We start from the raw sequence: 17,907 nt of genomic DNA on the forward strand, positions 1-17,907 counted from the left end.
ATCTGTTCTTTATATCCTTGTGAGATGTCCTTTAGCAGCAAATATCTATTTTGACCAGGGGCTGTATTCACAAAGAATTTCATTTTAGCACAAAAATAATTCCTACATGACGTTAAAATGTCCTCACTAAGGCTTAGCGCTAAATTTTCTCCTAAAATCTTGAGATACTTTTTATCCCTAAGATTCTTTGTGAATACAGCCCCTAATTGTACTGTATATTATGTCATCTGTGTATACACTTTGGAGAGACAACATCTTCTTTCCACTCATTCTCATCCTCAGATTTGACAGGCGGTGAGAGTTTGGACCAGGGGGCTGGGACTGAGGATGGTCCAGAATTGTTACCTATCCCTCCTCCTACAGTACAAGGTGTTACAGTGTCCGGAGTACTTCCAACCATAGCCCTGTCATTTGAGCTCACTGTATGCTGTCAGTGGGAACAAGAACGAGAGAATTTGGTACAACATAGACCAAATAGAGAACAGGAACTTTACGCTGAATGGTACCATGAGAAATTAAACTGAAAATGAGCTCATGGTGTCATTGTATTAGCGTAAACAGATGGTTTGCTATGTAGTCTATGCTGTACCAAATTCTCTTGTTATTCTTCCTACCAACAGCACTTGGGAAGCTCAAACAACAGGGCTATGGTTGGATGTACTCTGTAGGATCACTTTAAGCTCTTTTTTTGTCAGATCTCTGTTATGACCTAATTGTATATTACGATAGACAATGCTATCTCTTCACTCATTTTAGATTCAGTAGCCACAATATCCGTGGACCAGGGGGCTGGGACTGAGGCTGTGGCTGATCAACCTCCTACTGGACAAGGTCTTAAGCTTTTCAGCTTTATTTCTGTTCTTTATCTTTGAAAGAAAATGCTTAAGCTTCAAAACTCTGTACTGTACTGAACCAAGTCTATTTGTTTATATAGGGAAAAGACGTAATCAGAGGAAGAGAGGTGAATTAAAATCTGACATCTAATATTCTGTCATCTTTTACATTATCAACACAGAGTATTCATTGAATTGTTGTGCAGGTCTTCCTGATATTATTGGTTTAATTAATTTCCATATGAATTGTATGCATAGTGTTCGTGTGAAAGTTTTTCAAGTATTAAGTATTTTACAAGGCTACATTTGCATTTGGGTTATCATTTATCATTCACTACTCTATGTACTTATGTTGTACAGTGAGAACAAAAGATTGCCCCCACAACAATCGGGATGTGCACCCATACCGTGGGATAATACGGACAAGGCAGAGAAAGGTAGGATTGGAGAGGTAGTTTGATTGTTTTATCTGATATGATGTCTTCCCTACAGAAAATACATCTTGGCTAGCCTAAGCATGTTTTGAAGCTGGTTTGATCAGCCATTTTTTTTACCAGTTAATGTTTTTGCATGAGATTTGATGGTTTTAGTTGGTTTGACCATCTTATGATGTCCATTCTTAGCCTGATACACCAAACGCTTTCACATTATTTCACTTTGTGCAAAGCGCCTGGAACCTATCCATTGGAATATTTGCTTCCTGGTGGGCAGATAATTTCTGCTTCAACCAATCGCTACTTGGTCGTGACGTATGTTACGCGCTGGAATGCACCATCTTCTCTTTCAGCCCACCCTAGACTATCTTAGACCATCCAGCAACCAGCATAATTTTTCTGCAAGGTTTAAACTACAACTAAAATCATATAAAACTGTGAAAAGGTATTTGATTAAAAAAAAAAAAATCTTGGTGAAAATTCTTGGTGTTGCACTGCCAGTTTAGAAGTTGTCCTGTGACAAACTCAGAAAGTAACTGAGAATGCTAGTGCTCCTTCTTGGGCACACACTACTCAAAGCCCAGGTACCCCAGTGGCATGCCACTGAACCATGTACAAGTTACTCAGCATCATAAATTAAACTAAAGTGAACCTTAATTGGTGGGACCCGCATCATCTGCTTAGATGTCAGCAAAGCTAAGCACTGTATCTCCTGTAGTCACAGTGGAGTGTGTCCTATTGCTAAATTTCGAATGCATGTCCATTGTGAAATTTAGTGCCAATTGTTAGCCTGGGTTTCCCCATGCTGCCTTGCGCGCAGCACAATTTTATTCACGCTGCTATGCTGCCTGGACACCATTGACCAGATTTTCCCCTCAAAAAGGGTACCACTCACAGAACGGGGAGGGAGCAGCAAGACGATGATGACGTCTATGCGACACACCGAAGCAGTTTGTTTATATCTATGGATCCAACATGGCAGTAGACGCGAAGTTACCTTTCGATGCGGCCTTAGATAGTGTTCTAAGTAGTTAAGAACGCAAGTTTATTTTGAAACAAAAATCTCTGACCCATCGTCTTCTTCCTCGTCGAATTTCTGTCACTCTACATGCGTCATCTGGTATAATTGAAACAATTGGCTATGAGCTACGTACAGGCGTATTTGATAGACATTCGTAGCGCCCAATAAACGGCTCTGGGCATTCGTAAACTACACCTCAAATACGAGAAAATTAACATGTGGTTCCCAGACCACGTCTCAATGAGACGAGGTCTGACGTTAGCCAGGCTAGCCAATTGTATCAAATAGTGCCAATTGTATCACCAGGGAATTCTTTGTCACTTCAATAAGATTTGCCCTTGATCCATGTCTCTAAACATTTATTTTTAAATGCCTAGAAATATCCTTTAAAGGTCCTTATATTTGATGTGGAGAAAGGGTGGGAACCCTCTTCCCTGTTAACTACATGATGGTTGATATCCTGACAGACTATTGCTTGAATATGGACATGGACCTGAATATGGACAGAATATGGACCTGATTGTTGTTCTGGGAAATATACTTGTTCCTATTATCTTTAATCGTGTAAGACTGGAAAAACTGGTTAAAGAACGATCACTGCTCAGTAAGACAAAGGACCTTGCTGGAAATGAACATTTGACCTCCCCCTCATACAGTCTCACCTAATCTACATTTCATTCTCTCGTATGCACACCAAAAAATCACACAAGAATACATATGGTTTAATGTGAATGATTATCATTGAGTATTATGTTTAGTATCATTTAAAATGTCTCAGAGTGAGTGGTACAAATGTCTCATTTCCAAATAAGTAAAACAAAATGTAATAAGGTTTTTAGAAGTTTAGAGAAAACTGGTACACAAAGGAAGATAGGCAAATCTTTTTTTTACATAAATTATAAAAAAGCACACTAAATTGAGTGAGAAATTGTTTGTGTAGGGAGGGAAACTAATTTTTATTGGTGCATTCTCAAAAACATTCATGCATTAGAGGCCCCCTCGAAAACTAGATGTCACATCTCAAGGGGTTTTCCTCTTACAATAATTTTGAAATTACTGAAATTATTTGAAAACTGATCACCTAATGTCACTCCAAATCATTCAATTTAAGTTTGCATTGTAATTCTGTGTGCAATATTTCATGTAACACATTTCCATGTCTTTTTTTGCCTTCCACAGGGGAAGACCGAAGTCCTGTACGACTGGATGCCCTGCGATCTATGGTATGGTACCCTTGCTTGGACAGTTCGCCCTTACCCCATTTTTTACATTGCAATGCACAACACAAACCTTCCAGCAAATTAAAAGACAACACGTTGCATGGCAACTAAACCAGTTGGTTAGAACTACTGTGTTTGACAGATGACATTGAGCCAAAAAAACAAAAAAATAAACTTGTCTCAAGTGTTTTTTGACATTTAGATTCAAGGGGAAGTGCTGAATAAGAACTATTGACCTATAGCCGTAGCTTGTGATCATGATAGTTGTAATGGATATACATAAAGTTGTGTTAACCACACCCTTGACTATTCATTACCAACCCTACTCTCACTGAGTGCTACATTGGCTAGGCCAGACAAGATTGCATTTTCAAAATTCTGTTTTTAAGTCTTTGCAATCTACTGTATACTCTATACTACTATCTTAATTGTATTAGGTTATGAGTTACCAGTTGTAAACGGTGTTGTCTATATATTTTTCTTTGTTTATTAAAAACTCTAGATGCTATTTTAATTTTTTAGGCCTATGGTTAATCTTAACATCACTCCTATTGAATACCTTGTCTTATATCTTAATTACTGTACTCTAATATTGTGTAATAGTATAGTGTAGACGTTACAGCATTGAATAATAAGTCATTATTCATACTTTTTTCACTGACCACCTATCTCTTGTCTTTTTTCAGCGGGAAAACCTGGCCTCCAACCTGGCAGACGGCTTGATACTCACTCGTTTTATTTTCCTGTCATAAAACCTACACAAATGTTATATGCAAATTGATCCTTGTCTAGGTTTGTTTTTTTATGTTATTTGTTCATTTTTGGTAGGTTTGTATTGTTTTAATAAAGATTTGTATTTACTAAGCTTTTCCATGTCATGTCTAACAGACATCACTCACACTCATGTAAGTGACCTAGCAGAGATCATTGTGTAGTATTTTTAATACTAGGATGTACATGAAGACTTGAATAAATATACTAAGCTTTTCCTTTAGTAGGCATCATACTAACAGCATTTGGGCTTGTTGGTATGGAGGACTGGGGAATAGGACTGGGGACCCATTTGTATTACACATGCCAGTTTATTTTCTAATCTCTTGTATGTTGACTGTTTCTACTGTGTCTTTAGTCAGTACTGGAACTCCTTTTCATTTCATTCCTTCCTCTTGCTGTCAAAGACTGGTACACACTATATAAAGTCCCGTTCAAGTCGCACACCAGTCTTCATTGTGGTACCAATGGTTACATTGCAGAACAGTCTGTGCTGTTAAGTAACAAATGTTTACTTTAGTCTCTAAAATGGGAACTTGGGGCCCGGTTCTGTTGCCAGGTAAAAAAAAAGGACACTGCAACCAGGCTGTGGGCAGTTGACAGACAGTGACACTTGGGGCCCTATCTTGCACTCAGCGCAATTGACTTTGTACCCCGAGGCATGTAGGAAAAACCTAGTCTAAAGTCAGTGATTCATATGCTATTTAAAGGGCGCCTGCTTGGCCATAATCAATTTAGCATGTAAACAACACGCATGCACTTTGCTTTTCTCATCTACACACAGACGCAGCAGTTCTCATTTTTAGAAAACCATGTATTATTAGGCTACAAGGAAACATATTCACATAGTTTAACCGAGGGGAATCATTGTTGTGTCCATGAAGATGTGAAAAAATAGGCATAAATCTAGCTTACACATTGATTAATCCAAATTTGTATACTGTTTAAACGAAGCTAATTTGGGTGGGTTTCTCCCATCCCCATACAATGTCACGTCTTTTACGGCCGTGACGAGAACGTCGCTCTTCGGCTGTGAACTGCTCCTGGCACGCGCATGGCAAATGCGCCGTTATATCAATGGAACAAGCCCGCCTGCTCTTAAAGGGAATGTGAGATGACGCTCTGATTGGTTTATTTCACGTTACGCCCAGGTATCAGGTGAATGCACAGATGTGATTAATATGGATTATGTCCTCCATTTGTTAAATAGGGATGTTTGCTAATGCCAGCCATAATGGACCTGTCCATTATGGCTGGCATTAGCAAACATCCCTATTTAACATTTATCCCTATTTAACATTTATTCTATTTATCTGTAGAATCTGCCTCCAACAGTGTCCTCACTGTCCTGTCCCATCAGTTTCCCCATCATAGTAGTAGTTATAACTGGCCAGTCTACTGCTCAGTCACAGGTATCATGTCCTTTTTCCTCTTGATGTTCAGCAGACCGTCTTTATAGAAATCACAAACTAGACTCAGACAAATCTACACTTTAACATGGGTAGTGTAAATGCTGACAAAATATTGAATTTGTCCTTGCATGATAGTGGTTAAGCTGAATGTGTATCCAGGGGAGGGCTGGGTCAGAATAATATATAATGAAATTAGACGAAGGGGGATTACAACAAGAAGACCTTTAAATATCCTTTCATAATTTAATTTTATTCACTGGAAATTATGCATATATTAATTATTTAAAAAAATAAAAAAATACAGGGACTTTTGTGGCAATCCTCTTTCATTTCCATCCAGTGTGACTTCCATACCAGGCGATGAATAAGATATATGGCTTTATAGAAGAGTTTGTTTACACATAACATGTCCAGATCATGTCTGATTAATGTGTTGTTGTTTTTGTGCCTGTTCATAAGGTGGGATGTTAATATCCTATTTCAATTCATTATGTCTGATATGAGACGCCATAAATGTAAGAGTATCAGGGTTATGGGCTTGTCAGCTATAACTGGGACTTTGGCCTCCTTCTCAAGATGAAATTTGCTGTTGGTACTCCATTCTACATCCCAACCTCCATGGAGCACTGAGACTCATCTCTGATGGGACTGATGATGAGGCTATCACCTGCAAACTTGATCTTGGTCGTTTCTCCTCCAGCAGTAGGAGCAATAACTGTACTGTACTGTTGCTGATGGTTTGCACCACTGATCCACTGTTTTGTGACCTGTCCTGCGCCACTCCTCAACTGTCTTGTGCCACCTGTCCTGTGCACTGTGCCATTGACTTGCTGTCCCATGCACTGTCCTGCACAACTCATACTGTTTTGTGACACTTGCCTACTCTGGCACTCACTTAATGTCCCGTCTGATGTGCCTGCTGTCCCTAGTCATTTGTCACTGTCCATGGGTTAGGTTTATGATTAGGTTCAGGGTTAGGTTTTTAACAATATGTAAGTCTCACAGGACAGTGGTGCGGGACCGTAGACCAGTGGCACAGTGAGTGTGCAGGACAGTGTACAGGACAGTAGGCGAATGGCACGAGCCACCAGCGACAGTAGAATACTACAGCTCTACAGCCTTGTGGTGGCCTATCCGTGTTGAGGGCATGTTTCCGTATTGTTCAAATTTACTAAATTATTTTATTCCTCTGAAAGTCAAGTATCAAGTGACACAGAGCTATATTGCTGTTCATGACTTGCAGGCTGGAGAACAGATTGAGAGGATATATCATGTTATATGCTAAGCTATGCACGCATAGATGTTATGTGACTCCAAAACAGCCAGGTTGATGGCATTTTCCACAGCCTGATAGGGATCCATGAGTGATGATACAATGGTGTGTAGCCTGAATGCAGACCAATCAAGTCAATAAAAAAATTATTATCCAAATCAAGTTAAATCAAAATCAACTTGGAGTTGGAGCTTATCATAGATTTTAAAGACACATTCTACTTTCCATTTTCTGAAAAAAGAGGGTGTCTGGCAGGTATAGGCCTACTCAATGAGGAGTTGGTCGACTGGTAAATTGAGCAATGTCCAGGGATGAGGGCTATGAGGCTGTGAAACAACAGTGGTGGTGAACATCTGGCATGCAGCTTTATTATACTTTCAGACACTGGCTACGATCTTGTTGTCCTGTTTCCAACTCCGAACCTATCACCACCCTTACTGAAATGTTCACTTTTTTTACATACATTGGTTTTGAATATATGAATAACAGATTCATGGCTTTTTATCAAAGCTCTAACCTGTCAAGTCCATCACATCGTGCTAAATACTGCCAAGTGACACCAGGTCCCATGGACAATGAATGACTTTTGATGTATTTCACCAGTGCCACTTTAGCATCCTGAAGAGTTTTTATATGTGACAGTATACTGTAAAATGTAGATCTGCAATAAAGGCTACTAGGCAATTATGTACTTTATGCACTTCAATTACAATCACAAATAATTTACGACATTTTCAAATTCACATTCAAGTTTATTGTAGCTATTTCCAGTTGATAGAAATCTCTCTTTGTGTTCACATGTACCACAACACACATCCAACACACAAGAAAATTCAATAGAGCATTAATAAGCACCATATTGTCCTTTAAGTGCTGAAGTTGAGGTTGAAAAGTCAAAGTCCAGAATGCATGAAACAGTCCATGTCCAACAGTCCATGCAGAGGGCCAATCCATTCAGTTGATATTGCATTGATACAGTGTACACACTCATGATTGTAGTATATGGAGTTTCAGTGCAAAATAATTTCACATTTAACAACACCTAATGTTGATAACTGAATTATCATAGGGTTAGTGCATATTTATCAAAACAAAACAGAGTGGTCTCCTTTCTAATCTTCTTCTGACTCTGGACTACTAAGGTCATATTCGTCATCAGTGTCCGTTCTGCATTCTGTGTCCTGTATCTGGAGGTCATCAACTATAGCACTATACGTGCTCACAGCTTGTTGGCATAAACTCTCCAGTGCAGAGGACCTCCGCATGAGGACACTTTTGAAACCAGCTGCAGCATCCTCTGACATGTCACCAAAACCTGTAACATACATAAACATAAGAATTACAAGTATTGTTCCAAAATTATAGCATGTAGAACCACATATGACAGAAAGATTTTTTTTTTTTGGTTATTTGTTGCAAGAAAACTTAAACACAGAATACAAGGACATTTTATTGTCATATGCATATAGTTAATGGATGTAAAAAAATCATTGAAATTGCATGTGTTTGACATCGTATACTTTGCATAAATTGGGGGTATATATTGCAGTCGGGGAGGGAAGGGGGTTTGCAGAAGTCTGTGTGATGGGGGATGGAGCTATGTTGAGGTGAGGATAGGGCAAACAAAGTGTGAGGGTGGAGCAGAGTGGTATGACTAATATAGAAAAAACAAAACTTGTGGCTCTTTTCCACTGACTGATACCAGCTCCACTTGACTCTGGTACCAAGCACTTTTGGTTCCACCTCTTTTGCAGTTCCAACAATGATGTGTAGATAGCTCTGTGGTCATTGTTATAGCTAGCATCATAATGTTAACATTCTGAGCATGCCCCAGCAGCTTAGTGTTAGCACGACAGGGCGGCTGATAGAGTAAATATTGCAATCTCCCCAAAAACGTGTCTGTATTGTGATGAATTCAGAATACTGTTGAATTTATCTGTTCTGCTGTAGTGATTGCTGTTACAATCTTTTCCACGTTGGTGATTCTAGGATAGTTTACTTCAGTGTCGCTATAGCAACCAATTACATGAAATGGTACTTTTATGCAGTGGAAAACGAAACATTTGAAACCAAACCGAGTAGAGTCATGTTGAGGTGAGTTGAACTGGTACCAGTCAGTAGAAAAGGGACTATACATATGAGAAAAATAGTGAAAAAAAAAAAAAAAAAAAAATTCAAAATTTTACTTACAGCCCATTCTGATGTTTTCTTTCAGCTTCTCCACTCCTTTTATCTCCTTACGGAGAGACGTGATGTGTTGAGACATCTCCTTCACCAAGATGCTCTGCTCCTCCTCAAGGCGTCTAATTAGCATCAATTGGTCAAAAAGAGCCCGTTTTAACCTGAAGGAGTGACCTTTAGGTAGAGGGAATTGATGGAAATATGAAAAAGTGATTTAGTATTTATGATGATTACTGTAAGTTATAAACCCAAACATACGAGAGAGAGAGAGAGAGAGAGAGAGAGAGAGAGAGAGAGAGAGAGAGAGAGAGAGAGAGAGAGAGAGAGAGAGAGAGATTTGCAATATCGTAGGCATTTTAGAGAACATGTGAGAACTACCATACCATCCTCACGTCTCTCCCAAGGCAGGATGTAGTCCTCTGTCAAATTTGAGGCCAACTCTTCGTCAACTGTATCCTCTGCAACAGCATTGTACAGCAGGATCTTTTGTTTCAGTTTTTTTTTTAATTCTCTTCTTTTTCTTCTTTTTCTCTGTCTTGTCTGGTTGCTATCTGCAAAGTGAAATAAGAAAACTATCAGTTTTTGTTCGTTTGCATTTGCAATGTGCCATTTGAATATCAGTCAACCAACCATGCTGACGATAGAGGTCCTGCTTCTTGCGTAGCAGTGCCACTATGATGCTCTCTATCTCAGCCCTGAGATCCTCTGTTGCTCCATGTTCCGTTGTGCTCCCTGGCTCTAAATACGTAACACAATTAAGCAATTGTTTCATTTAAAAATTACTGATCACCTTATGTAGTTCATATTTGAACTAAGTAATTAACAGTTGTATTTCTGAAAAGTCTGAGCACTGTGCATGATTTACCTGTGACTGCCCACTCCTGAACATCACACACCCACTGCTGTGCTGTTTGTTCAGTGATGCCATTCTTCTGGCGGAAATCACTGAAGCTGGCAGCTTCCAGCTTTGCCCTCTCGGAGATCTTTAAATCACACAAAAATAAAAAAATATCATGCAAGCTTTCAGACAATACCGGGATCAAGAAATTCCTTCACCTACAGTTTATAAATGAATGGATGAATAAGCTTATTACAGATAGATGCTCCAGCTCTGCTGTTTGTTGTTAAAATGTATGTTGTGTCAGGCAAGAGGACCATTGGGAAATGTCCTTACTTTGATGTATCTGCGGGCCAAGACTTTTTGTGAAGGTTCTCTGTCTTTTTTCTGTTCCACCCCATGGCCTGTTGAGTGAGCATATTCTCTCTCCCTGATAAAAAAAAAAAAAATCTGCATGCATGATTGGATCAATTTACATGAGAAAGACCATTGCAGTTAGACACGACCTAACACAACAATTACTTTAATGCAAGGAGAACAGGAAAATTACATTTTAGAAGTCAGAAATACCTCATCACAGCATATGGTTAGTAATGTGCCATACCAACCTGCCTTTGTCATGTACTTTGTGACAAGAGCTGCCCTGGAGAGAAAGCTGTTTACCTAGATAAACAATACAGAAATTAATGTATTCCTATATAACATTACCAAATAAAAAATAAAACAAATAAACAAAAACATATGTATATGTGAACATATAGCCATACTTATTGTTTAACTATTATCTTATCGTCAACTAGCTCTCCACCTTAGAATGCCATGGAAACTAAAACACACCCTTTCAGCCATAGCCATAGACATCAAAATTGGAAAGATCAAGCCCAATTTTTCAAAGTTGGGAGCAACGCTGGATCTTGCCAATTGGGTCTACATTTTAAAACCTCACAATGGCATGCCAGGGCTGTGACAGTCGGCATTTTCATAGAATCCCATGAAACTTGATGATTTTGCACTGTCACCAGGCTGGTGTGTCAAATGGGGTCCTAAGTCAACCATGGCCTACTGGTTAGGGCCTTGGGCGTGTGACTTGTTCGAATGCCGACCAGGAGGAATGTGGTTGTTGTGGAAAGTGAAAGTGGGTGGGGAAAGTTGTTGAACATCGCAGTCCCGTCCACATCCACGACTAAGGTGCCTTTGAGCAAGGCACCAAACCCTTCTGCTCCCCGGGCGCCGCAACAGCTGACTGCCCACTGCTCTAGTGGTTAGGAGTTAGTGTGTTTCAACTCACTGTGTGCTGTGTATGTGCGTCTCTAATTCACGGATAGGTTAAATGCAGAGACTGAATTTCCCTAACAGGTTTAAAAGAGTATATATAATTGCAGTGCAGCTCAGAGGGAACAAAGCTTGAAATAGTGATGCATCATGCATAAACCACCACTGACTTCACTTTTTACTCAGACATAATGTGTGTTGCAACTATAGTTCAGATTGTGCTCTGATGGTCATTCGAGCAAGCATAGATCTTTGTTTGATACCCTGATGTACTTTATCCTTGACCTTCACACGCTGCTTGTCTCTCACATAAATGTATCAGTGAAGTCTCCTATATCTACATAGTTACAATAATGTCGGTAATAACATACTTGCTCAACTTCCTCTCCAACAGTGTTCCCTGCTCCATCCTGATTCCTGCCGCCCCATCTCACCTGCAGCATAGAGTTGGATTAATTTCATACCATAACTTTACAAATCTAATGTTATGCAATCATGGATTATGTGCACATTAAAATCACTTTCACATTATAGGTGTCATATTTTATCTGCATAATATACTATACAAGATATCATAATCACAGACTTACAACTTAGTATATTGCCACTAATCCCAGGTTAAAATAATAAAAAACAATCATTGCTCGACTTTTCGCATTAGCTGCCTGCTGGCTAAAGTTGCATCTGAATTTCAGTAATTTGAGGTGAGGTGAGGTACCTCGCATTTTGCTGTATGAGCTTTGGCATGCATCACACTGAGAAATGGCCTCATTTCCATCAGCGGTTGAAGATCTGATGATTCTTCAGACACTTTGCTTAGGTATGGCCAGTACCTAAAAAGAAGCACAGCATTAGTAGGCATTAACTAACACTTTACCTGGCCATCAATATAAAACGACTGAAAAAAACAGGTACTTCTCATTTAATGTACAGTAGGTTGACCGAATTTCAATATGAAAGAGAAAAATTACCTGCAGACAACATCCATGCAGAAGAAAGTGACATTGGCCCTCTCTGACAATTCCCTCTGTAAAAACATTGGGTAGGCGAAGACCTCGCCACGGTAGTGGTTCAGTCCTCGCAGCAATATCCCGTGTCTGATACACAAGAGGACAATATGGTTAATGATCAATGTACACAATAAGACCTGTGGGAAAAAAAGCTAATCAAAACCCTCTATTCAAAGCTCTCACACACACACACACACACACACACACACACACACACACACACACACACACACACACACACACACACACACACACACACACACACACACACACACACACACACACACACACACACACACACACACACACACACACACACACACACACACTCTCTCTTTCTCCCCCCCACACACTCTCTCTCTCTTTCTCCCCCCCACACACATTTCCCCATCAAAATCTACATATGACTAACTGAGCTTTAAAACAATCTTCTTGGGGGGAAAAAACTGTTAAGGGGATTTACTTTAATAATAATTCAAGTGTAATTAAATATTAAATAATTAAAGTGATGAAGCCAATCAGTGTATGGGGATGATGAGGAGGCCATGATGGACAGAGGGATTTTTTAATGACCACAGAGAGTCAGGACCTCAGTTTAACATCTCATCTGAAAGACGGAAAGGACTTTTCTTCCCATAAGGAAATTAAACATGACTCTGATACATTTATCCACAAATTTGTTTCCACAGCGTGTGACAAGTGGCATCTGTACAATTGCACACTTCTGATCTACCCACATACCTGCAGACTGCCACTTGTACCCCCTCTTCATCTATTTTGGACAATGATTTTTTTGACGTCTCCCTACTCGCCCTGAACCTTGAAACGCCACATGTTCCACTGTTATCTGCCTGTAAAGTCAGATATCACTCGTCTTAACAAATAGAAAACAGAAAAGACACACAAACATAAGCAATGGATATACTGTCTTAATATGCAATATTAGACATACTCTTGTCATGCTGCTGCCTCTGATGTTGTTGAGAAAGGCTGATACCTCCTCATCTTTTGCAAGAAATAACCCCTTGTACAGAGAGTGTTCCTCATTCCTGTCCATTAAAATTGATCACAAAAAAATATCCTCTTTTAACTGACCAAACATTACTCTACATGCAACTATTTCTATGACAATGCTTTGATTTTGATATTGACACTAATGCCTGTGTAATATGAACATACCCCCTTGATTTTTTGAAGCGATAATGTTTGCGATTGCCATCGCAACACACTGCCAACATGTCTGGGTGACATGCTGGACAATAAAAGTCATTTACTTCACTCATCACCTCTTCTGTATGCTTGCAAAAACAATATTCGAAAAAACTTTTCTGGAACGTATCTGCACAGACATTCCCCGGCTATGACATAAAAAAAATTATTAGTGTTTACAGAAAATAAATATAACAATATTACAGACAGTAATATTATTATGTGTTACAATGATTCAAGCAGATTTACCCTTCCAGCCTGAACAGAACGGTGCTCCAGTAGCTTTAAAAAGGCATGTCTTGACATTGAAGGAGCCGATACTTTAATGTGAGCAAAAGCATCGAAGACGTCAAAACTATATAGTGTCTGGCAGTTTGTTGTGCTTGGCCAGTAACGGTACCTAAGGAGCTCTTTCACCCCTGGGGTCCATTCCACAAGGCAGGTAGGGCAAATTTTACGGGGCAAACATACATCATATCGTCCTGTGAAAAAAGAGACACATTAAACATGTTTCACAGAATCAACTTTTTCCAACTCAACTGTCCATTATTCATTCACTGTAGTATTTGATATGGCATTAACATTTGGTAATTGGTATATTTCTCAAGAGAAAAGCTTTGCCTTGATTGCAATTGTTAACTTCTGCGGTACAACGAAACAAAAAGCAGGACTTTCCTAACTTACCATTCATGGTGACCACAGAAATATGCTTGCCAGAGGTGACCTCAATCTCATGGGTGCACTCACATATTGCCCTACGTGCGGGCAATGGCAACTGACATACTGCAATGCAAAGAGTTTGTTACATTTTTCCTCAATCGAGAAGGTATATCACTTGTCATACCAGTGATTCAAAACCAACATCTACAAAATAGACAACTCTACCATGTCATTATCACTGTTTTCTTACTAATAGCACATTTCATAGTCAAAGCCAAATAAAAACCATTTCTTCTGTCAAAGAGTGATTCAAATTAAGAGTTTAAACCTTTTTACTAGTCAACAGAAATTGTTAATAAACACATACCCTGCTCACAAAAGTGAGGCTGGCCATTTTCACCCATCACCACAGCCTTTGTGGGGGGAATAGGCTCCAGGTAGCCATGGAAAAGTGCCTCCCTGCCGTGGAACACATTCTTTTTGTGAGCCTCCATGTCGCATCCTCCACATAGAAACTCCATGTCCAGTGGCACACAATCCAGGCACCTAATTACTGCCTCTCCAGTGCCGCACCTGTGGCATTTTTGGTTCACGTCTCTTTCAGCGGACAGTTTAGCATCGAGCAGCACTGGCCTTGCTGCTTTTGCCCTTGTATAAGCGTGTAGCTTCCGCTGTGCCCATGCTGTCTTTTCAGCTGCCACATTAACCTCAACTGAGTCAAGAGTGTCCCTCAACTCTTGAAGACGCGTTTCTGAAAATAAATAAATAACTGTTAAACAACCCTTCGATTGAGTGAAGGCACAATAGATAAAAATTACTTAATACTGAATGGTACGACAATAATTATGACTTAGAATCTGACTTTGACCAAGCCATACACGACAGTGTCCATTCAATGTTGGTTTAATGTACTGTAAATGGACTTGCTCATGGTATCACGAACCATTATATCACAATGGAATCACAAACAGTGTAATATGCTTCCGATAATAGACCAGTTTGAAATGAAGAGTTGGAGTGTCTATCACTTCCCAAACTAGGCAAGAATTAACTCCTCTGAAAAAGCACTGAGTGCAGAATTGAAAAAATCAGGCACATGTTCTGTCTACAACAACAAAATACAAACACAAACCACTTTTAATGTAGTTGTGTGGAGAATAAGTGTGAGAAATCAACAACAATGAATCAAGGAAAAGTTTACAAGGTCATTAGAAAAGTTGTTGATATGGAGGAATAGGAAATGTAGTCATAGGGATAATACAGACATACTCACCAAGACTTGCAGTCAGCTCTTCTTCTATCTGAGGGACTTCCTCAGACACTGTGTTCAATTGAACTTCGGAAGCTGTTAAGGCCAAAACACTTGGTTATCTATTCTATCAGGGTCTTAAAGCATCATATATTTTAGTCCAGAAAATTCACAAAATTCCATCATACATCTGGCTCAGTGAGCTCAAACCATCTTTTCACTCACCAACATTTAGATAATTATCGTTATTAAACTGACAACAGTGCTATAAACAACAAACCTAATGGACGGCGTTCTGCTTTTTGACGTCTCTTACGTCTGTTACTTGTGGCTGATGCGCTGGCGACTGCTTTCTTTCTCTTAGTCCTCTTTCTTTTTTGAGGGACATGGCTTTCCATTGCCATTGCAGCCTATATGAAAATAAAATATTAATGTTTTCTGATAGAATATCAGACTAACTTATGGTTATGTTTGATGGACGCTTTTTTCCAAAGTAACTAACAATAAAAAACACAAATCAAAAACTACAAAATATAAAATACTGCACAACTCCAATGTACATTAAATGTCTAGAACATCATACATCAACAGCAACCACAACAAACAAACAATATGTAATACCAATAGTGATTTTCATAGACATGGGTGTAAAGTTTATCAAAATGTCTCACCCTGGCCTCACGGAGAAGAGCCTTGCTTATTTCAGCAGCCATATGGCCCCTGGCCTCACTGGGATCTTCAAAGACTCTTGGGTTGTTTTCCGACATGATGCACGCAGATACAATACAAAAATACAGACAATAATAGACACACAATACAGATATAAAGACAGATGTGTGTGTGTGTGTGTGTGTGTGTGTGTTTGAGAGAGAGGGGGGGGGGGGGGTGTTTGAGAGAGGGGGGAGGGTGTTGGGAGAGAGAGAGAGAGAGAGAGAGAGAGAGAGAGAGAGAGAGAGAGAGAGAGAGAGAGAGAGAGAGAGAAACAGAGTGAGAGAGACAGAGAGATTGAAAGAGTGGCTCTTAAAAGTGCCTTTGTTTTCTATGTAAGAGTCTATATAAAAGAGTTATGTAGAACAGCAAATAATCTGTAGAACAGACAAGAAAGCATCATTAGATATCTCTAAGGAAAAATATAATGTTTACATTAACTCACAAACATTGGACTACACACTGTTGAGCTCTATTGCAACACAACAAACACAAACTAATCTCCAGGATGAACGCGACACTGATACAAACATAATTGGGTTGCAATTTGCTTTGGTGGAGTGCGGGAATAAACAACAAAGGTGATGTAAATAAATAAGTAACGCAGGTTTGAGAGATACATACCGACCTGTAGAGGTGATAATCGCAATGACTGTAAAACCCGCGAAATTCTAGGATGCGCGCACGGAAGTGTGACGTCACGTGTCGCCGTCATGGCAACAGAATTCCGATTTAACAGTAATTTATTATTAGTCTTTATCGTGTTTTGTTTTCGTTGTCTGTATATGCCTATCTGTCAATTCAGTAAACATTTTTTTTTTTTTTTGTAAATTAGTCCAAATAGTATTGATGATGGATGGGGAGTTTGATTGATCAAGCCTGCCTCTTGTGATCCGGTTATCCGTGTGTCCACCACGAAAGAATCCGTGGTGCCATCACAGAATTTGACAAAAAGCAAAAGGTTATACAAACTGATCAAGGGAGAAAATGTTCACAGTTTAATAAGGCTAACGTTGCATCGCAAACACAGACAACTTGAATAGCCTACTTAAAGTGTCAAAATCAGCAATAGGTATCGTCCAGTGAATATGAAACAATCTGTGGCGACCACTGAATATTCCGTGTGTCCACCACGAAAGAATCCGTGGTGCCATCACAGAATTTGACAAAAAGCAAAAGGTTATACAAACTGATCAAGGGAGAAAATGTTCACAGTTTAATAAGGCTAACGTTGCATCGCAAACACAGACAACTTGAATAGCCTACTTAAAGTGTCAAAATCACCAATAGGTATCGTCCAGTGAATATGAAACAATCTGTGGCGACCACTGAATATTCCGTGGTCCCGTCACGGAAGAATCCGTGGTGCCATCACAGAATTTGCCAATAAGCAAAAGGCTATATAGAAACTGATCAGGGGAGATAAGAGGTTCACAGTTTAATGAGGCTATATTTGCATCACAAACACAGACAACTTGAATAGCCTACTTTAAGTGTCAAAATCACTCAGCAATAGGCAATATCGTCCAGTGAACGTGAAACAATCTGTGGCGACCACTGAATATTCCGTGGTACCGTCACGGAAGAATCCGTGGTGCCATCACAGAATTTGCCAATAAGCAAAAGGCTAGAAACTGATCATGGGAGATACGAGGTTCACAGTTTAATTTGGCTACATTGCATCGCAAACACAGACAACTTGAATAGCCTAGGCTACTTTAAGTGTCAAAATCAGCAATAGGCAATATCGTCCAGTGAATATGAAACAATCTGTGGCGACCACTGAATATTCCGTGGTACCGTCACGGAAGAATCC

The 17,907-nt window shown here is 39.5% G+C and overlaps 2 protein-coding genes and 1 long non-coding RNA gene across 3 annotated transcripts in view; 2 read left to right on the forward strand and 1 right to left on the reverse strand.

Annotated features, from left to right (window-relative positions):
* LOC306984759 (uncharacterized protein) overlaps positions 1 to 17,907 on the forward strand; it is a 218,689-nt gene that overhangs the window by 80,579 nt on the left and 120,203 nt on the right. The gene's annotated exons all lie outside the window — the stretch shown is intronic.
* LOC306984033 lies at positions 1,193 to 4,388 on the forward strand. Its single transcript, XR_013794465.1, has 3 exons — positions 1,193 to 1,270; positions 3,468 to 3,511; positions 4,195 to 4,388. It is a non-coding gene; the product is annotated as an uncharacterized lncRNA (long non-coding RNA).
* On the reverse strand, positions 7,700 to 16,150 carry LOC306984561 (uncharacterized protein; the record flags this gene model as incomplete). The annotated part of the gene is made up of 18 exons (XM_079586035.1): positions 7,700 to 8,279; positions 9,155 to 9,319; positions 9,529 to 9,696; positions 9,776 to 9,883; positions 10,011 to 10,128; positions 10,320 to 10,413; positions 10,592 to 10,646; positions 11,627 to 11,689; positions 11,974 to 12,088; positions 12,227 to 12,352; positions 13,007 to 13,116; positions 13,218 to 13,314; positions 13,445 to 13,623; positions 13,724 to 13,956; positions 14,159 to 14,257; positions 14,502 to 14,885; positions 15,700 to 15,793; positions 16,055 to 16,150. 15 exons carry the CDS (start codon positions 16,148 to 16,150, stop codon positions 9,830 to 9,832), a joined length of 1,917 nt encoding a protein of 638 aa, XP_079442161.1. The 3' UTR covers positions 7,700 to 8,279; positions 9,155 to 9,319; positions 9,529 to 9,696; positions 9,776 to 9,829.

The sequence above is a fragment of the Phoxinus phoxinus genome (assembly GCF_949152265.1).
Source record: "Phoxinus phoxinus genome assembly, chromosome: 17".
NCBI lineage: Eukaryota > Metazoa > Chordata > Actinopteri > Cypriniformes > Leuciscidae > Phoxinus > Phoxinus phoxinus.